Here is a 20173-nt window from a genome sequence, read left to right as displayed (position 1 = left end):
ATCTACCCCTCTCCTAGAACTTTGTCACATGTCGCTTTATGTTTCTGTAAACATTAATGAGAAATATAACACTACGTATAAAACTCATTCACCCAAATCCTGTCCTACATTCTGCGGATTAACACGTAATCCCAACTGACTGGTTCTTTCTCAGTAATGATTCCACAAAGATTTCATCAGAAATTCATAAGGATGAGATCAAACAGGACAGATGATGAAGCCCCACCCACCTGGAACCCAAGAAGCTGCTAAACATGGCGGAGCAAGTGAAGTGGTAATGAATGGATTGATCAGCTTTTTAAGCACTGAGATTTTTGGGAAAATTACTCGAATATTTATTTATTTATTTTATTTCATTTAAATCTGCCATAATAACTAGTTCCCTGATTTATTCACATGATTCCTTCTGAAGAGAGACATTTCAGCCAACATAAAACTTGGAAGTAACAACTTTTCAAACAATATGCAGCTTCTCAACTATCGAATCCTAGTAAATATATTAAAGCTGCAGTATGTAACTTTTACAAAAAACTTTTTTTTTTACATATTTGTTTAAACGGTCACTATTTGGTGACAGTGGCTTGACACAAATAATCTTTGAAAAAGAAAAATCAAGCTCCTCTGCCTTCCCCCAGTGTTAGCTAGAAACAACCAATCAGAGGCAGGAGGCGGGTCTTACCGCTGTCAATCATGCCCATTTGAACGGTGCCAGCTTTCCCCCATCAACAGAGCCTGCAGTGAATGCCACTGATGACAGTGGATAAACGGTTTTCTTGTCATGGTGAGTTGCTTCTCTGCCTTTAGGATATTTAGCAGTCTGTTCATTTGGTTGACTGACAGCAATAAGACCCTCCTCCTGGCTCTGATTGGTTGTTTTTAACTGGTACATTTCTTCAGATGGCAGTAGTAGCTCATGGAGGAGGTTTAGGAACTCCATCTTTTCACAGATTATTGGTCTCATATCATGCTGTCACAACATGGTGACAGTTTTAACAAATACCCAGAGAAGAGTTACAGGTCTGGGTCACATATTTATAATCCTGTTTAGTGAGGAAAACATCTTCCTGGTAAAGTTTAAACAACATGCGGCTTTAACACAGGTGCAAAGAGGATGTTTTTATTTTCCACATGACTGAAACGTATTCACTCTATCTCTGCACAGATTTGTTTCCACAACGACATGCATAACAGAAGTACTGTGGCTCCAGCATGCTATGCTAAATCAAATTATTGGAAATGGACACGCTGTATTGCTCTGTCATGAAATACTTTCTTTATTTACTCTATTTATATATCTTTTATTCACATGAAATGTTTTATTAATGATCCTTTCAATGCAAATGGAGGCCATTCAGACCTAATTCTATAGAATATAACAAGGTCCAAGTTAAGTTCAGATAATTCATTCAATTAAGTACAATTCAATGTTAAAGTCGGACAAATGTAAAAAAAACAAAAAAAAACAACTGGAGATAAAAGCTTGGTGTGCCAGGCCTTCTTGCTCAACATCAGTGTTTGACCTCACAAATGCTCCTCCGAGAGATCAGGAATTCTCAAACACACACAAACATACATGCAAATTCACAAGTACACAGTCTGATTTACAAGTACTAAATATTTATGACCAACCCCTCCCTCATCGTTCAACATGGCTGTTATGTAATGAAAACATAGTAATAAATTCTTTGTTTGCTTCTTAAATTATGTGAAACTTAATTTAAGAAAATCAATATGTCTGAGAATATGTTGCTTCAGTGTCAAGTCTATAAATGCAGAGAAATAAATTATTAGCTTATGTTCCTAATGCAGGTTAGCCTGATAGGCTAACCTGGATAGGATTTGAGCCTATCTAGTCACAAAAAGTGACTGTCACCTGTTTTCTACCACAGCTCTAGAACATTTAAACTGGGGTTGTTGTCCCCAGATCCAAGGTCCAACTTCCAATTCAAACTCAAACAATTTTTACCAAATAATCAAGATGTCACAATAATTTAGAAGATGCATGATGTCAATGTGACTAAAATGATCACATTAAGATCCAGTTGTGAAATGTGTGTAAGACCCACAGTACATCTGTGTGGAATCGTTGATCTCAGAGCCAGCTCTGCCTCGCAGAGAAAGACATGCTATTGTCTCAAGGTTATTTTCAAAAACATTCTGCAGATTCTCAGCTTTTTATTAGCATTTGTGCCATTTAGCCCACCCCAAAAAAAGCAATAGGACAGAACGGATTCCCTTTCTCTATCTAGGCCAAGGTTATAAAATTAGTTTTTTAATCAGATTGAGGGTCTCTGTGGAAGCCGGTCTCTCCTCTGATGTGGAAGACTGATTTATCTTGTGAAGTCGAGGCGTTGGTACTGATGAAAAAGGTCTGATTTAAAGATTTTATTTTCCTAAAGGTCAGAAAAGTAAGAGCAAAACCTACCGAGTATATGTTAAACAAAGCAATGTTTCTAGCTTATTATGCCGTTTGTCAATATTAAAATGTCCTGTGATGTAAAATGTGTGTGAATAAATAAACTGGTCAAGTAGAGACTTCCTCTGTCTTTTATCTTGACTCAGTGTCGGAAGAACACTCAGACATTTGTATGTGGTTCACTTCTTGGAATCATTTCTTGTCCGTATTAATGTCACCTTCTCCTCAATGTACAGAGGTGACTTTTCAGCGTTTAAGATTGAGTTACTGGACAAGGTGACATTTTCTTGCCACTTATGAAGATTTTCACTTGATTTTAAGTCACATTTGATTTGTGTTTTCTTGTTTGCATTTACAGGTTATGCATTATAAGTTACACTTTATATTAAATGTAGAGCTTTGCAGCGAAATTCCCCTTCCCCCCTTCACACACACACACACACACACACACGCACACACGCGCACACAGGTGACAATATATAGATGTAGATACAAATTCTTCATTTTACTTCAATTCAATTTAATAATTCTATAATACTACGATGCACTAACTGTCTAACTGGAGTCAAAAATATACAAAATATGTAAAGAGACAATTTCTTTAAACTTTCACCACACATTAAGTAGATATTGGTGGAATAAACTCTGTGATCAAACAATTAGGATAATTCTGAAAATAGCTTAATTGCACTTTCATAAGGTCAATTGTCATACAGCTGGAGAGAGCAAAACACTCCTGTTTTCCTCTACTGCAGTTCAATTCATCTTATGAATGCAGCAGAACTGACACAGTCACAAAATTCCATGTAAATATCACATTATACTGCAGAATCCTGTGTTGACACTTTCACTTATTTCACACGAGGGATCTCCATTCAGCACAGTTTAATGATTACTCTGAGTGCATCCTTCAGTCAACGTGAGGGTCATTACCTTGTGTTCTCATGTAGCCAAAGCCAGAAGGACAAAGGTTGACATTTATTGCTCTGCTCTGGGTGTAGCAGTGAATAAAGTGAGGCCGCCTGTCAATGAATCTGAACGTCCAAATGTACTTGATGTGAAAGTACAACAGGTCACACATCACCCACGGTGTCTTATCTGGAGAGCCTGCAGGATTGAATCAGCAAAAGCCAATTTGTTTTGGAAGCTTATCTCCTCTCTCTGCTCATGAAATTATATTTTAAACTGAACTCTTCCAAAGCAAAATACTTTATTGCTGCTGGTCCAATAATCAGACATGCTTTATGAAACGGCTGCCAGCAGTAAATCATACGTAACATGGAGAGTAGCCATGGAGATTGTTTTTCAGGACATAGAATGGATGAAAAAAAAAAAAGTCAAAAGTATTCCATCCTGCACTAGAAAGCACCAGAAACAATAGAAGACATAAATAATGTGGAGTGGTCAGGGTTTTTCAAAAGGGGGCCATAACGCCCCCCACCCCTCTTGGGTGCGCCTCTGGTCATTCTAACTTAGAGATAATCTAACATACCCCACAGATCCAGCTGTTGATCCTGTGACTCGTTTGATGTTAAGAAATTGTTTCTATTGCAGTTTTGCGAACTTAACAAATTTTGGGCTGAAAAACCACCTCATTCTAGTGCCAAAACATTTTATCGAAAAATGAGAGTTTTGAGTCCATTAAGCAAATTTATTTTCGAAATGTCAAAATGCACAATTATATGATCAATGGAAATGCAGCTACTATTTGTTTCCTTGTCTGTTTCACTGCATGATGCTCAATTGTGAGACCCATCAATTTTCTTGTTTATTATCCAGTTCATTTTGATTATTTCAGGTTCCTGTCTGTGTTTTGGTCCTGCTTCCACCATGACAGACTTTGATCTGATCTGTGATCTGATCTAAGCCGTTTAGTGGTAGCTCGTGTGTTTAGGGTCGTTGTCCAGCTCTGTCTTTCAAATGCTTTGTAACCTCCTAACAATCGTTTTCTTCAAATATTCCTTCACTGTTGCTGAGAAGAATAGTCACAGAATGAAGCTGCTACCACTTTGTTTCGAGTGGAAAGGTGCAAAGATTGTTTCCTGCGGTGGATGACTAATACTAATTCAGTCTATCTTTTTTTTCCCTACCTAACCTGTGAATCTCTGCAGTTTTTCCAGTTTCCATGTGTCTTGGCTGTTTTTTGTTTTTTATCATTAATGCCTTATGCCCTGTATATACTTTAAAGAGCAAAATATCTTTAAATCACAAAGCCTTATCAAAATTAGCCTACAAAAAAATGCATTTATTTTTTGATACATATCAGCACTACATTTGATGAAAAATTAAATATTCACTAACTTATTTTATTTATCACCACTAATATCCCCCATTTAGTAGAGTTTAGTGTTCTGCCTAAATACCAACATATTAAATTCATTTAATGTTGGAAGTCAGGCTTTCTGCTTTTTCCTTGTTTCCCTCTTTGTTCATCACTGCAGCTCAAAGATCCAAATGCTTCACTTTTTAAGAAATGACTGGAATGTGTTTCACTGAAGTGTTGTCTTCCTGCCTGTCAACCTCTCGTATTACAAAGACTTGTTTGCATCTCAGCTGGGGTTTGTTGACAAAACAGTAACTTCATTATAATACACATTAGCATGAAAATGACTGGCACAGGAGGCAAATTTCCAGAAGACGGTCTTTGTTCATTTCCAAACTGAAGTTTTTCTAAAGCATTTTGGGAAACACATGTCTAATTGTAATGTAAAACATTTCAGTCTCTCAGAAGTGTAGTGGAAGATTTTTCCTCTCAGGGTGACATGGAGCTGTTTGATTTCCCTAATCTAACTCAAATATTACTTTTTACAAGTTTCCTTCACTGTGTCGGACCTCCTGAACTGTGTAATTCTGCAACAACGGACAGTTTGTACAACTAGCATGTCTGCAGACCCCCCACATCCTGGACACAAGTTGTTGCAACGTAAACTTTCATTTGGATAAAGCAGCCACCACAGAAGTAGTTTCTTCCCCCAGGTTGTCAATGTCTCAAACGCTTGCTATTTAAGAAGAAAGTGATCTTTTTTTTCTTTTTTTTTTTCTTTTTTTAGGTTTGAACTGTTTTTCTTTTATAAAACCGTATGAGCTTAATTTATCTTACTTTATGTTTTCTTTTTAGACTAACATCTATGCATCTAAGCAGCTTATTTCCATACAATTGGAATTGTTGACAAAGGAACGTGTTTCATCACCTTTCCATCGGATTTTCCTTTTTTTTTTCTTTCTTTTTTCACCCTAACCCGTCTTATCGTGCTGACATCATCACATGACGCAATTTAGAGGTGAAGTGATTGAGCCGTAGCGCACGCGGCTATTTACCACACAAAAAACGCGCGCGCCCGCAACCATGCACCGGCGCGCTGGACCCGCTGCTCCTAATTCACAGCAGCAGCGGAGCGAGAGGCCGAGAGAAGCGCCAGGAAACCAACAGAAATAAAGGTAATAAACCGAAATATACGAACACGTCCGCGTCAGGTTTCAGCTTGAGTTTAACTTATTTGAATGGTTTAAAGTTTCCTCCTCGTGACCTTCCGGGTTGTTTGCAGGTCCTCGAGCAAAGTTGTGGTATAGGTTTGGTCATATTTGACCCATCTGCTGTGTAATTTCGGGATCTTGTCCCTTTCAGACTAAATACGACATACCCATCATAATACATGGATATTATTTTTACTTTTAATGTTTAGATTCGTCTATAACGATTTATACTTTAGCACCCCAACACTCATATAGTCATAACTTTTTCAAATGCTCGTCTTATCTTTATCGGGATTATGAGATGTGAACATTAACACAGACAGCAGAGATGATTTTACACACTACTGTAATGTGTTTATTATTGAAAGAAATGGTTTGAAAAAGTTGATTAAATGAAAACACTCCAAACATATTGAACAAGAAACCAAACACTGTTTGTCTCCAAGTTATTAATTTAATTGTCTTTTAGCTCTGCTGCTGCACTTAATGACATTTCTTATTTTTTAAAAAAAAGACCAGTTGGTCTTCTTTTAGATCTTTTAGAAATCAGGCATGGGCTGATTTCTGTTCAAAACAGTTTTAAAACATCTAAGATTTTCTGAAATCCCATCCCTGCGGTTTCTAAGTCTTCTAAAGAGAAGCCAGAAAGAAGTGCCTGAGTGACCAGAGTTATCTCTGGCTGTATATGTGGTGGACATAATGAAATGAATTATTTTCAGAAATTAAAAACTTTGCTTACTGCTGTCCAAACCAAAATATTTTTCAACATTTTTTTTTTTACTATTTCTTTATTGAATCATGCCTAAAACCAACCTGTTACTATAAAACCAAACATCTGTGTCATAACTCAGTGGTCACATCAGGACACTGATGTAATTGGTAATTGTGGTAATTGTGCCCCCAGAGGCAAAATTTCACAAATTCAGTAAGATCTACAAACAGAAGGACATTTCTAATTTTGACACAAAAGGTGTGTTTAATAAATGACATTGTGTTATTGATTTCTGTTTCTGACGATGGCACATTAGAACCAGATGGAACAAAAAAAGTAGTAAAGCACTTTGAAACGCCTTGTTGCTGAAATGTGCTATACAAATAAAATTTGATTGATTGATTAATTGATAGTAAATTTCCACCAAAAAAACTCTCTGAAATTTTCTAGAAAAATACATAGAAATTTCTCAGATTTTTTTTAGTACATTAACATTTCTGAGATTAATGTAAAAATGTCAGTTTTTTCTAGCACATTTTCAACTTTTCAAACGTAGAAATTTCCTTGTTTTTTCTAGATATATTTCTGAGGCTGATCTCAAAATTTTTGAGTTTTTTGGCATAAATGTACTCCTCTCTATTTTTTTCTATCTACAATGGCTCTATATTCCATCATTTGGTCAGCGGTTTCTTCAGCTTGGAATAATTAGTGAATTCAAAAATGATGGAAAACAATGTGGGAAGAGTTACATTTGTATTAATCCAGCCCTGCTGTTTTTATTGTTCTTTAGAAGAGTTTAATAAACCTGTGTCCTTTTTAGACTCGACTGCAACCTGTGGAAAGAGTGAGGAGCAACATCTGGACGAATTCTAGCACCAGCAATTTAAAAAACATCTCCAGGAACAGAGTGGGAGAAGACTTCATGTTGACAGGGTCTCCTTACTGCCCACATTCTGCTGCATTTTTCTTCCAAGAGGAGAGTTGGGGCGTTAGGAACTGTGGCTGACCTGCGGCCATGCACCACTTAAGGACTACAGTTGCGAGGCTTGGGCCTTTAGCTGCTGCACAGACAGCCCAGATCGCGCCACAGTCCCGACTGTTGGCGCTGGAAAGAGGCACAAGGACGTTTCAGCCTGTGAGGAGCCTGAGAGCGTCTGTAGCTGCTGAACCTTTTCTCAATGGAACCAGTTCCAACTATGTGGAGGAGATGTACTACGCCTGGCTGGAGGATCCTAGGAATGTGCATAAGGTACTGAGGCGTCATGAGATGGCAGCTAATGACAAAAAAATGACCAAAAAAATGACAAAACTGTCCAAAACTGTGACAGAGTAGATTGTTTTTTTGTTTTTTTCTTCAGGCTAACCAAACAGGTTAGCAAAACTTTGAAGTGAGGTAGCTCCATAATAATATAGTTTTTATTTTATTGTTTATTTTTTATTTAACTCTACTGCTTATGGAGTAGAGTTTTAGATGCAGATCTGATATCACCACAGTCAAGAATAGGGAGGATTGTCATTTTGACCAAACCGTACTTTACAGAATGAGTGAAAGATGGTTTGTTGTGATACAGAAAACTGAGTCTAGGCCTGTTGTGCTAACAAATTTTACTGGACAATAAATTGTCTCAGAAGTTATTGAGATAAACAATAACATTGTTATTTTGGGATCATTTTCAAGTAAAATAATGGCAATGGAACAATAATGGAAAAACTCATTCTCAGAGATCAATAAACTTTAAACTCTCATCAACATTTAACACTGGAACTGGAAGACATTGTCTGAAATAAATAAACAAAACAACAGAAACAACAAATACAATGAATTGTAAAGTCTCTAGAAACAAAATTATCCTTCAAAAAAGGGTCTAGTTGAAACCAAAGTATTAGACTGAAGACTTTTATCATCCAGGTTTTTTTAGAAAGAGAGAAAAGAGAAAAATAGTACATCATGCAAATGGAAATTATAGAGTTATTTTTAATTATCATGCAATTAATTGCTTTATTGCTTGTGACAGGTCAACCTGAGTCTTGATTTGAAGTTCAGTCATATTACCATGTACTTAATTGACATAATGTTTGAAGCATTGCAGCTTTTTATGGTATATTATAGAAGATGATTAAAAAGAAATAATACGCAGGGGTCATGTTTGTACACATTAGTACTGAAATGCATTGCTTAATCACAGGAATGTTTGTCCTTTTGACTTTTCCTCCAGCTGCTGGCTGTCTGGAAGCTTCTCTGTTAGCAGTGTCTGCCTTACAGGCAAAATTCAGGGAATGCTTGTCTCTCAGGAGCAAATGACCTTCTGCCCTGGATCTGCTCACTTATGCATATTTGTCATCACATCCAGTCTGAGCCCTTTGCACTGATTGCATGCAAACCAAACTGAGATTTTGGGGACTAACAGATGAATGTCCAGGATTCAGTGGGCTAAAGTTTACACAAATGACTTTGATCCTCCATCTGATTATTAGTGAGTGCATTTTTATTTAAGTAGAAGCTCAGAATTAACATTATTACAGGATTGAAGCTTCTTTGTTGAAGAAAACAGTTATTAGTTAAAAGATCATCTTTCTTGGTAATACCTCAAATGATGTTACTATAACAATACATTTTGTTGTGTTGGTGAAAATGAGAGGTGACATGAACCATGTTATTATGACGCATGCTTAACAAGACGGCAAAAACATCAGTGCAGATTTTTATGTCTGTCTCATAATTACTTGAGATTTAGAAATAACACCAAGTAATTATCACATCTAGAACTTGAGACTCTGTTTGTGCTACTTTAAGTAGAATGGTAAAACATTAGCTGACACTTAGCTCATGAACTCCACTAAATGGATTAAACTACAGTCAGTGAACAGACTTTTACTGGCTGTTGGGGAACTGTACCTCATAAAAGGTTCAAACACAGGCTTTGACCTGCAATCTGTTTTCAGCTAACAAACTGAGCTGCCTGCTGTCAGGGTTTGTAGTTTGAGTACAGCTGTAAAGTAACTCGTGCGCCAAGCTAACTGTAAGCTAACATCCAGCACAGAGAAGCTGATCCTGAAAGCTTCTCACTCCTGTAATCTAATTACTCCCTGCTCCTATTAGAAACTTAGGTGGAGAGTGAGGTTAATGCTCATTAGTTAATGGTGTTACTTACAGTTCATATAACTTCTGATTTTAATGCAAATCTACTTTAATTTTGTTTTTGCAAGTGAAATTTTATAAATTTTCAACAACAACAAAAAAATCTTCTACAGCAATCCAAAAACGTAGACAAAACTCGTTTCATCCTCTGAGGTTTCATTGCCTCATAGGATGAAACTGGGATGTAGGAATGTTGTCACCCCTGACTTAACTGTGTTCCAGTTTGGAGTTGGAAAAACCAGTGGTAATTGTGTTACAAAATAATATGTCTGCATGTTGCGCACTGAAACACTAACGTAATAGAGAAATTATACAGCACTATGTGTGTGATAGATTTAGTCAGATCATACCACTGTCATAAAGTAACATATCATCTTAATGTACATCAACCATGACAGACTTTGAGGTTGGGAGTAGCTGTGTCCCCCTGCCTTGTGTCTTGATTTCAGACGCAGTCTAAGCCTGTTGGCAGTAAACAAAGACTTCCAGTTACTGTTTACCACCAGGAGATGAGTAGAAAAACAACAGAGTTCATCTTTTTTTTTTTTCCTCCTTACAGTCTTGGGATATTTTCTTTCGGAATGCAAATGCTGGAGCGCCTCCCGGTGCGGCGTACCAAAGCCCTCCGCCACTCAGCGGGCCTTCTGACGGAACGATGGGCGTCCGGGCGCTGGTGGGAGCTCAGCCCAATGTGGAAAAACTGGTGAAAGACCACCTGGCAGTGCAGTCACTGATTAGAGCCTACCAGGTAAACAACAAACACTGGCGTATGATAAATGTTGTTTCAGATCATTATCAAATTTGCTTGTATCTTATATTTACAGCTGTTTCTACTACATTCATAGCAGAATTTTCTCCACCATAATAAATAATCACATATATTAAGGCTTTATAACTTACAGAAAGACAAAACATTATTATGCTATTAACACTTATGTTTTCACTAGATATGCACAGATCCAATATTAATATCTGTATCGGTCCCGATATTCCAAAAAATTTGATTCATTTTATTTTTGTTTTGTGCTCTGAGCAACATCATGCTTTATTTATTTTACATTATATTTAAAATTCTTAATTGCACTTTTTGAATCATTCTAAAGATTTGTTGCAGTTTTTTGTAGTTAGTTTCAGTTTCTTTCTTATTTATTTTCCATTGGCTGTTCTACTTCTAATTACAGTGACTGAAAAAATTAAAGTTGGTTTTACATGTTTGACCAAACTTGTGAATCTGTTGGTGTATTTCAGTGAGCTGTACTGGTGCAGAGTTATCAAATAAATTTGTAATTCAGTGCATTTATGTCTGTTTAAAAAAAAAGACAAAGTCAATTCTGCTGTTTTTCTGTGTCTGATTGGTATCAGTCGATAATAAACCTCAGACATCGGAAGTAAAAAAAAAAAAGTAAATCAGCGAATTCCTAGTTTTCACACGGCTTGTGTTAATTAAACATCCTTTTAGTGAGTCTTAATGTTGCATAAAGGTCATTTTCATCTGGCAAACACATCAGATGTACAGAAAACTTTTCAAATTGAAAGTATTTTGTTCAGGCAGAAAGCTGGCTCCGGGTAAAACAGGCAGCTGGTTTAAAGCCTTTAACCCACTTCTGATATGAGGACAGTAAACTGGGCCAGGCGTGTTGACATCATGAAGGTGACCTGCTGGAATGAGTTTAGATATTCTAACCTCATCAACCCTCGTCTGCCTGTCTGCAGGTACGGGGCCATCACATCGCCAAGCTGGACCCCCTCGGTATCAGCTGTGTGGACTTCGATGACGCTCCGTGTACTGTTGGCTTTCAAAATGTTGGTGAGGAAAACAGCCCTGCACCATCCGTGTTACATTTCACTTCACTTAGCGTCTCTCTGATGACCTTTTGAATTTTGGGCAGTATATTTAGGATCTTAATTTATTTAGTATTTTATTTTTTATGAGCAAAATGCATGTTCTGCTAGAACCACATACATCTCTAGATGGTTTACAGAGCATTTACACAGGGGGGCTGAAAATACATACATATATATATATATATATATATATATATATATATATATATATATATATATATATGTGTGTGTGTGTGTTCTATGAAGTGAAATTCCACTTATAAAGAAGCTTGTGAAATTTCATTTCTTTTGCTTGACTTTGAACATTACAAGTCTTATTAGTTTACTGTGTTCATGGGAACAGAGATTACAGTAGTTCACATTTTAATAAATAATGTAAGACCACCCAAATTTTTGTTATTTACCTAAATTTAAAATTCTGTTTGTGATGCAAACAGTACCGCCTATCAGTATCAGCCTGACACATCACCCCAAGGTAAAAACATAGTGGTGGCAGCATGAGGCTGTGGGGATGCTGCTTCTTCCTAAAGGAAAGGGAAAATGTTCAGTTGATGAGAAAAATTATGAAGTAAAACACTATCTGTGAAATACATGTTTTTTTTAATTGAGTGATTAAAACTGGATCTGACTGACTGGATCTTGGTTGAGTGACAGACACAAAATAAATGTTGTGTCTGTCACTCAACACTCAACAAAGATCCAGTCAGACAGCATTAAATTATTTCAGAATTTAACCTTTGACTACAACAGTGATTGGTGAATCCCAAAAAGTGTCAATACAACAAACTGTTTCCTGTTTTTCCATTAAAAACAATTTTTACACAGGAAATCAAAATTTTCTAGGTGATTTGCAGAAGAAGAAGATAGAGTGCACACATGATCTATCATACCGCCTGGGTGTGGTTGTAATAATTTTAGAACATTAATTACTGTAGATTATGGCCTATCTGAAATTATAAACCCTTAATTTGATTTTATGGAACCCAGATAAATCAGAAAGATAAACACAAGCTTCCTCACTGACTCAGAACCTGATGCATTATCAACCTAAGCTACTACTCCTTGTTGTCATTATGATTATTATCAGTAGTAGTGATGCTGTCATTAATTTTTTCATGTATCACATGTACTCGTGCTGCTGCAGTTGTTTTAGAACATCCTGTACAGAAAGCCATGTTCCCTATGAGATAAGACTACTTGCTTTATGATGCTCTGGCTCCTGATAGGCTAAGCATGTTATCATGATGATGTCAGCAGTTCAGTCAAAGCACAGCTGTGCAGTGTGTCCTCTCACAACGCTTTGCCTCTGTCAAGACTGTGTGCGTTTTCAGTTTCACCAAAGTTGGGATGAGAGAGAAATATGACAGTTTGCTCCTAAAAAAAGCAAAAAGCAAACTGGCACTGTAAACAGGAAGTATCCACCTGACTGTGAAAGGTGTGTGTTTGCTGTTCAGTGTTGTCATTGTTCCCCATGAAAAAGCCTGGTGCCTCTGAGTTCACAAGCTGCTGACTGTTCTGACCTCTGATTGGATGTTTCCATGCTCACTTGTGGTTTTGTTCATTGTCAGTGAGAGGGGTCACTGAGGTCAGCAGTAGGTTGCTGCATTATCTGACCTCTGAAATTAAATGTGTGGCGTTCTACTGGATCCTTAACCAGCAGTTTATGTGTTTGTCACTTTGTGCCTCCTGAATGATTCATGCATTCTGATGGGTGGATGTTGTTCAGTTTGTGGCCCATCTTCTGCAATAATCACCCAGTGAGAAAATATTCCATAATGTTCTGACAATGATTTAGGATTAGTGAATTTTAGCCCACAGAGTGACTTGTATCTCTTTGTGCTTAAAATATGAAAATGTAAAAGATTTTCATAGATTGAACAAAATAAGTTGGAAATAAAGTGTCCAAAGATGTAAGTTAAAAATGATGTTCCCCTAGCTAACATGTCAAAGGTTAGTGGTTTGGTGATGAACTAGAAAACACTGCATTGGAATAATGTGAGTAAGCTTCCAAAGTCTGAAGAAAAACTTTCAGAAACTTTTCAGACACTGTTCAAAGCTACTTAAAAGTTTTCAAGAAAGTCAGATTCATTAGAAATAGGTAGGCTTAAACAACAGCCACCATTAGCTTCTCAGCAACAAGCCAGTTCGAAGTGCTTTACATCGTAAAATCACAAAAATACAAAGTGAATAATAGAAACATTACATTTTGTCAAGTGCCATGGTTACACATCAAAATGTTGATTAATGTTTCACTTATAATGTTTCAAAATCAATCCTATGCAGGTGGGTCTTTAGTCTGGATTTAAAGTAACTCAGTGTTTTGGCTGCCTTACAATTTTCCAGAGGTTTGTTCCAGATTGGTGGCGCACAGAAGCTGAATGTTGCTTCTCCAGTTTATGGTAAATGATTCCATGCTTTCCAGGAAACTTTCAAGAATGTGATTAGGAACCCACAGATCCATAAAGTTAATGTTTGAGTTGTTAACTCAATAATATACAATTATCATAGGAGACTTTCTGGACTTTATGTTCCCTGTTAAGTGAGTTATCTCAGTGTGTGATAAAGAAAGTTTAGATCAGGGTGTCCAAAGTGCTTCACGTGGGACATCTGTAGGTCTGTGCGGTCCACCGTAATTCAAGGATGGTGCAACTTTGGCCCCACATGGAGGGTTGGAAGGGTATGTGGCTTTTATTCCTGTACGGAGTCACTTTAATGTTATCTTCAATACTAGATAAGATAAAGGCAGAAGTTCTAAACTTTTATCTGTTCTTTGTTTCTGTTTCTGTCTCAGGTTTGCCATCCTTCTTTAGACCAGTTCCACTCCACATGGCTCCACTGATCTGGTTTAGATTCAGTTTGATTCTGTTTCCTGTGCCTCTTGTTCGCTGCAGGTTTGTACGGCCTGACTGAGGGTGACCTGGACAAGGTGTTCCGGCTTCCTGCCAGCACTTTCATTGGCGGCAATGACAGCGCTCTACCACTCAGAGAGATCATTCGCCGCCTTGAGGTAGAGCTCTGATAAGTGCACACACACATTAAAACAGCTTTGTTTGCATCCTTAAAGTCTCTGTCAAAAACAACTTGGACATTTTTATACTAAAGGCAAAAACATGATCCAGCAGAATTTGGAGGAGCTTCCAGATGAAACTGGATAATATGACTGAAAAACATATCATGATTTAAACATTTTATATCAATCAAGATCAATGATTATTGATTAGTTTTTTGTTTTAAATATCTGAATTGCTGCCCAACTGGTGATGTGACCTCTCTTGTTTTATTAAGTTTTCACTCCGTTTACTTTTGAGCAGTTATGAGGCACCACAGCCAAACCTGAAACTGCTGCTGTGCAAGTTACTCAACACATTGTTGCTAGGTAACCAAACAATGAGTTAAGTAGTTGATGCCACCAACCTTAGTTAGCTCGCTGTGAGAGCTTCAGCAGCTAAAATCTTTCCTCTGCCTACGTCACCCAGAATGCTGTTCAGTTCTGGATTGGAGTTCAGTGAAATTATTGGACATATTATCTATTGACATTGATCATATGTCTATCGCGACATGTATTGTTATTGATTTGTTGTCCAGCACTTTTTTCAGAAAGTCAGGAGAAAAGAAAAAAAAACATCAACAATCCTGTAGTATCCATCCACCCTTTACCTATAACCCAGCTCTGACTCAAACCAATACATGTTCATGTCTGTGTCGTGTAGATGGCCTACTGTCAGCATATCGGGGTGGAGTTCATGTTCATAAATGACTTGGAGCAGTGCCAGTGGATCCGGCAAAAGTTTGAAACTCCAGGAATCATGCAGTTTTCCTTGGAAGAGAAGAGGACTCTGCTGGGCAGGATGATCCGTTCCACCAGGTCAGTCTGTCGGTTCTTCACGCTCTGAGTCCAGAGGTAATGGAGCCAGAGTTAATGTGAAGCGTCACAGTGGTCACAACTGTTGGCAGGTTTGAGGAGTTCCTTCAGAGGAAGTGGTCTTCAGAGAAACGCTTCGGCTTGGAAGGCTGCGAGTCGCTCATCCCGGCCCTGAAGACCATCATTGACCGGTCCAGTCAGTGCGGAGTGGAGAGCATGATCCTGGGAATGCCTCACAGGTACAGACAGACACACCTGGTGTCCTCTAGCACACAAGGTGACTTTTTATTCTCTTGCTGTTCACCAAGCTGAAGCTTGTAGAAGAAATTGAATGCATTTTTCATACACTCTCAAGAAAAGTATGAACTTCTTCATGTTTTGTCATGAAACAACTGTCAATACATTTTATGATGTGTGCATAATTTTGAAGTGATTCATGGTTTTCAATTTTTTTATCTTTTACAAGTACAGGGGAACCTCTAAATGCAAATTTAATTTTTTCAAAAAAACAACAACAAAAAACTGTTTTCCCCTTAAAAAAATCCCCACCCATGAAAATTACATTCATGTTCACAGATTCTTCACTTAAATAATGCTAGAGGCACTATATGATGTTTCTAAGTGTAACTCATGGTAGATGGTTTGCAAATGGTTTGTAAAGTATAATATTTTCTTTTATTTTTTTTGTAATGTTGCAAATTCAGCAAAAACATTTTTCTACAAAGTACTGACCCATGGTGGCTGAATGCAAATGTGCTCCACAATTTAAATATTTTTTTAGTGAAAAAATATTTAAAAGCTATGTAGCATTTTCCTTCCATGCCATGACAGAATGTACTTTGTATTGGTCTTTCACCAAAACAAAAAGAAAAAAAAGTAAATTAAAAAAAAAAAGAAAGAGATTGAAGTTTGTAGATGTAACATGACAAAATGTGAAATGTTTCAAAAGGTATGGGTACTGTGCTGGTAGAAAACAGTAAATTATTCTCATTCATGTGTTTTTTCCCCATAATTCTCTTCAGAGGGAGGCTGAACGTTCTGGCCAATGTTATCCGGAAAGACCTGGACCAAATCTTCTGTCAGTTCGATTCCAAGCTGGAGGCTGCTGACGAGGTTTGCACAACAAAACCACTCACACACGTCTGTGCAAACGTTAATGAAACTGACGCCAACTAATTACATGCTTTTAATGTTTGCAGACAAATTGATTTCTTCTAATTATCATGGCTTTAACACTAAAATGTGTCGTTATAGAACCATGAAAAATACCATTTTATACTTATTTTTCTATTGCATAGAGGTCAGAAACATTAGGAATCTCTGGTTCTTCTGGTTTAGATTAAGACATCAACCCAGTTAGCTTCCCCCATATTGTAGTACTTTCAAACCAAGTTACAAAAATAAATAAATGTAAATGCATCTTAGCACAAGGACATATTTCATCAGAGGAAATGGTTCCTCCAAATTGGAAAACCTGAAAGAGACAAAGTCATCACTTAGACATTTAGCTGACTTTTAGATCACAGTGGCTTAAACACATGAGCTGTAACCGTTTACCATCTGTGTTTAGGGCTCAGGAGATGTGAAATATCATTTAGGCATGTATCACAGGAGGATGAACCGAGTCAGTGACAGGTACATCACCCTGTCGCTCGTGGCCAACCCGTCCCACCTGGAGGCCGTGGACCCAGTGGTGCAGGGGAAGACCAAAGCTGAACAGTTTTACTCTGGAGACACCGAGGGGAAGAGGGTGAGTGGCCTAACGAGTTCATGAAAAGACAGTTTTCTGGTAATTGTTTCTATAGGTTTTGAATTTGGAAACTGTTTCAGGTGATGTCTATTCTGCTCCACGGAGATGCTGCGTTCGCAGGCCAGGGAATTGTGTACGAGACGTTCCACCTTTCAGACCTGCCGTCCTACACCACCCATGGCACCATCCATGTGGTGGTGAACAACCAGGTATTCACTTGTGAACTCTGAACGAGTTAAAGAAGGTTATTCACCAGAAAACATCCAGTAGAGAAATGAGGCTTTTATTCGGTTTAAGAGGATTTCAATGATTTAAAACACAATAAAAATAGTGACATATTTTTACTTTAAATACACCACTATTTTGATTACTATGATTATTCTGATCTATTTTTTTTTAATGAGCATGAATATGTTTGGTGCCCCTTCCCCCGAGTACTTGGTGTCTTGGTGTCACTGTGTATGATTATGCTCATTGGACTGAAGAAATGTAATGAAACTTAATTAAGCCAGTAAAATAAAACCATATCAGTTTATGCTGAGCTGTCAACCAGGCAGAAACCTGAAAACACCTGACAGCCTTCTCTGCTTCCTGCAGATTGGATTCACCACAGACCCCAGGATGGCCCGCTCATCTCCCTACCCAACAGACGTGGCCCGAGTCGTGAACGCACCGATCTTCCATGTCAACGCAGACAACCCGGAGGCCGTGATGTTTGTGTGCAACGTAGCGGCAGAGTGGAGGAACACGTTCCATAAGGACGTCGTTGTAGATCTGGTAAATGTTTAAGTAAATGTTTACATTTTAAAAAATGATATCCCTTTTAAACTTGTAGTATGGAGGAAAAGGTAAGAAAAGCCATTAACAAATCTTTAATAACCTGAAAGTTCAAGTCAGAAGTGTTGCATATGTGCCATGGCAGAAATGAAGTTTGTGGATCTGTCAAACTGTAAATATTACTATGATAGATCCTTAGATCATTACACATTAACACAGAAATCCTGAGAATTCACAGTCCTATATCAGGACAGGGATGTTATCGACTGTTTCTGCTGCAGGTTTCCTACAGGCGTAACGGCCACAATGAGATGGATGAGCCGATGTTCACCCAGCCGCTGATGTACAAGCAGATAAAGAAGCAGAAAGGAGTCTTGCAGAAGTTTGTAGAGAAGCTCGTTGCTGAAGGAGTTATCACAACACAACACTACGAGGTAACGCCACCAGCATGCCTGTACGCCTTATCGTTTTGAGGATGTGATTTTTATCTATCCTAAACTTTAAAAAGACTGAAATTGAGTGTTTAGGTTTGAACTCCACATTTTCATTTATGAAACTGAAATGCAAACCTTTTTGACTCTTAGGAGGAAGTGGCTCGATACGACAAAATCTGTGAGGACGCTTTTGCTCACTCCAAAGACGAGAAGATCCTCCACATCAAACACTGGCTGGACTCTCCCTGGCCAGGTAACTTGTTTCTAGGAATCATTTAAATGTTGATTTCTGTCATTTTTTTTCACAGTAAAATGAATGACCATGTTTTGTATAGATTACATGTATGTTTAGTGTTAATGTAGTCTGCTAATGCATCTGACCTGAGAAAATTACTTTCTTTTTGTCTTTTTTCGTACTTAATGATCACTGAAACTTGCATGCTATGTGAGTATCTTCAAGTAGTCAGATAATTAAATGTTAAAATGATCAGAAACCAAGTCGGACTCCACTGCTGCTGGAATCACCTCAAGCTTTCGGCATGCTGTGGTGAGTGGATATTCCTCAGCGCAGACAGAGTGTCTGCATAGTGTAGCATGGGTTTAAGTAAAGTTAGCATCAGGTCACTGCTGCAACATTTGAGTAGAACATGTGTAAGTGTGAGGTTTTGGAGCAGTGGTGTGGTATTTATGGCATCTCTCAATTACAGCACTCCACCACTGAATTATTATTATTTTTTATATCTTTTGTCTATAAAATCTTTAGGTTTTTTCACTCTGGATGGTCAACCTAAAACTATGAGCTGTCCTTCCACTGGTATTCGAGAAGATGAGCTCTGTCACATTGGAAACGTCGCAGCCTCTGTCCCATTGGAAGATTTCATGATACATGGAGGTATTCTCCACCACTCCATTAGGATTGTTAGAAAATGCTATTAATTAGCCGTGTTGAGCCTTTCTGTTTCTGCTTGTTGGATCATGCTGCAGGGTTGAGCCGTATTCTGAAGGGACGTGCACATATGGTGAGCAAGCGAGTGTGTGACTGGGCCCTCGGAGAGTACATGGCCTTCGGCTCTCTGCTCAAAGAAGGCATCCACGTGCGTCTCAGTGGACAGGATGTAGAGAGGGGGACGTTCAGGTAACAACAAAACAGCATGTTTAATGGCATCTTGTTCTGCGCTTCACTTTGGGGGTCTGGACTCTCGGCTGTTGAGAAACGATTGCTTCCTGGAATCATGGACTCTCCTAAGGTTTTAACCCTTGTATGTTGAAATGGGGTCCAACCGACCCCACACACGTAAAACCTGTATCATTTTCCATGGACCTCTACGTTTGCCTCATTCCTCGCATGCAGAAGGGTTAAACGTTACCCACGCACTAACGTTTGACCATAATGTGTGTCATGAGACAGTTTGATGCTATGAAGCTTGTTGGAAATTTTCTTCGCTTTAAACAACCATTTTCTATTGTGAAGAGAGAAGTGTCAAGCTGAATGAGGCATCTGTTAATGTTAATTCAATATTTGGCTAACACAAACGTCTTCGTTCACTTCCTCTGCTTCCATTGCTAAAACTACAGACACTACAATTCTAAGACAGCATGGAAAATCAATGTCACCGTTCACAATTCCTCCTTCTCTTCACTGATTGTGGAAATCAGCAGAGGGAATCCAAGTGAATGGGGAAAAAGCGCAGACTGAGCTGTGAAGAGAGATTAAGATCAAGTGGAATTAGACAAGAATGCAATGGCCAGGCTAATGCAGTAGAG

At 38.1% G+C, this 20173-nt stretch overlaps 1 protein-coding gene across 2 annotated transcripts in view; it reads left to right on the top strand.

The window, feature by feature from the left end:
- Window positions 1-5737: 5737 nt before the first annotated feature.
- The window catches only part of ogdhb (oxoglutarate dehydrogenase b), a 23464-nt gene continuing 9028 nt past the window's right edge, over window positions 5738-20173 (top strand). Inside the window, exons 1-15 of one of the 2 annotated variants that reach the window (XR_001425112.1) lie at window positions 5738-5854; window positions 7423-7851; window positions 10301-10489; window positions 11455-11548; window positions 14478-14593; window positions 15297-15451; window positions 15541-15687; window positions 16471-16561; window positions 17019-17198; window positions 17279-17407; window positions 17796-17975; window positions 18257-18409; window positions 18560-18662; window positions 19173-19301; window positions 19394-19544. Coding sequence is in view for 1 of the 2 variants with exons in the window: in XM_015033614.1 (XP_014889100.1) it covers window positions 7618-7851; window positions 10301-10489; window positions 11455-11548; window positions 14478-14593; window positions 15297-15451; window positions 15541-15687; window positions 16471-16561; window positions 17019-17198; window positions 17279-17407; window positions 17796-17975; window positions 18257-18409; window positions 18560-18662; window positions 19173-19301; window positions 19394-19544 (2051 nt within the window). In the remaining variant the exon portion in view is untranslated. The remainder of the gene's footprint in view (window positions 5855-7422; window positions 7852-10300; window positions 10490-11454; window positions 11549-14477; window positions 14594-15296; window positions 15452-15540; window positions 15688-16470; window positions 16562-17018; window positions 17199-17278; window positions 17408-17795; window positions 17976-18256; window positions 18410-18559; window positions 18663-19172; window positions 19302-19393; window positions 19545-20173) is intronic. The other variant, XM_015033614.1, reaches the window with a different exon arrangement.

Source organism: Poecilia latipinna, unplaced genomic scaffold (genome assembly GCF_001443285.1).
Source record: "Poecilia latipinna isolate Pla-1442-1.1 unplaced genomic scaffold, P_latipinna-1.0 Scaffold274, whole genome shotgun sequence".
Taxonomy (NCBI): domain Eukaryota; kingdom Metazoa; phylum Chordata; class Actinopteri; order Cyprinodontiformes; family Poeciliidae; genus Poecilia; species Poecilia latipinna.
This window is presented reverse-complemented; position numbering and strand designations above follow the sequence as displayed.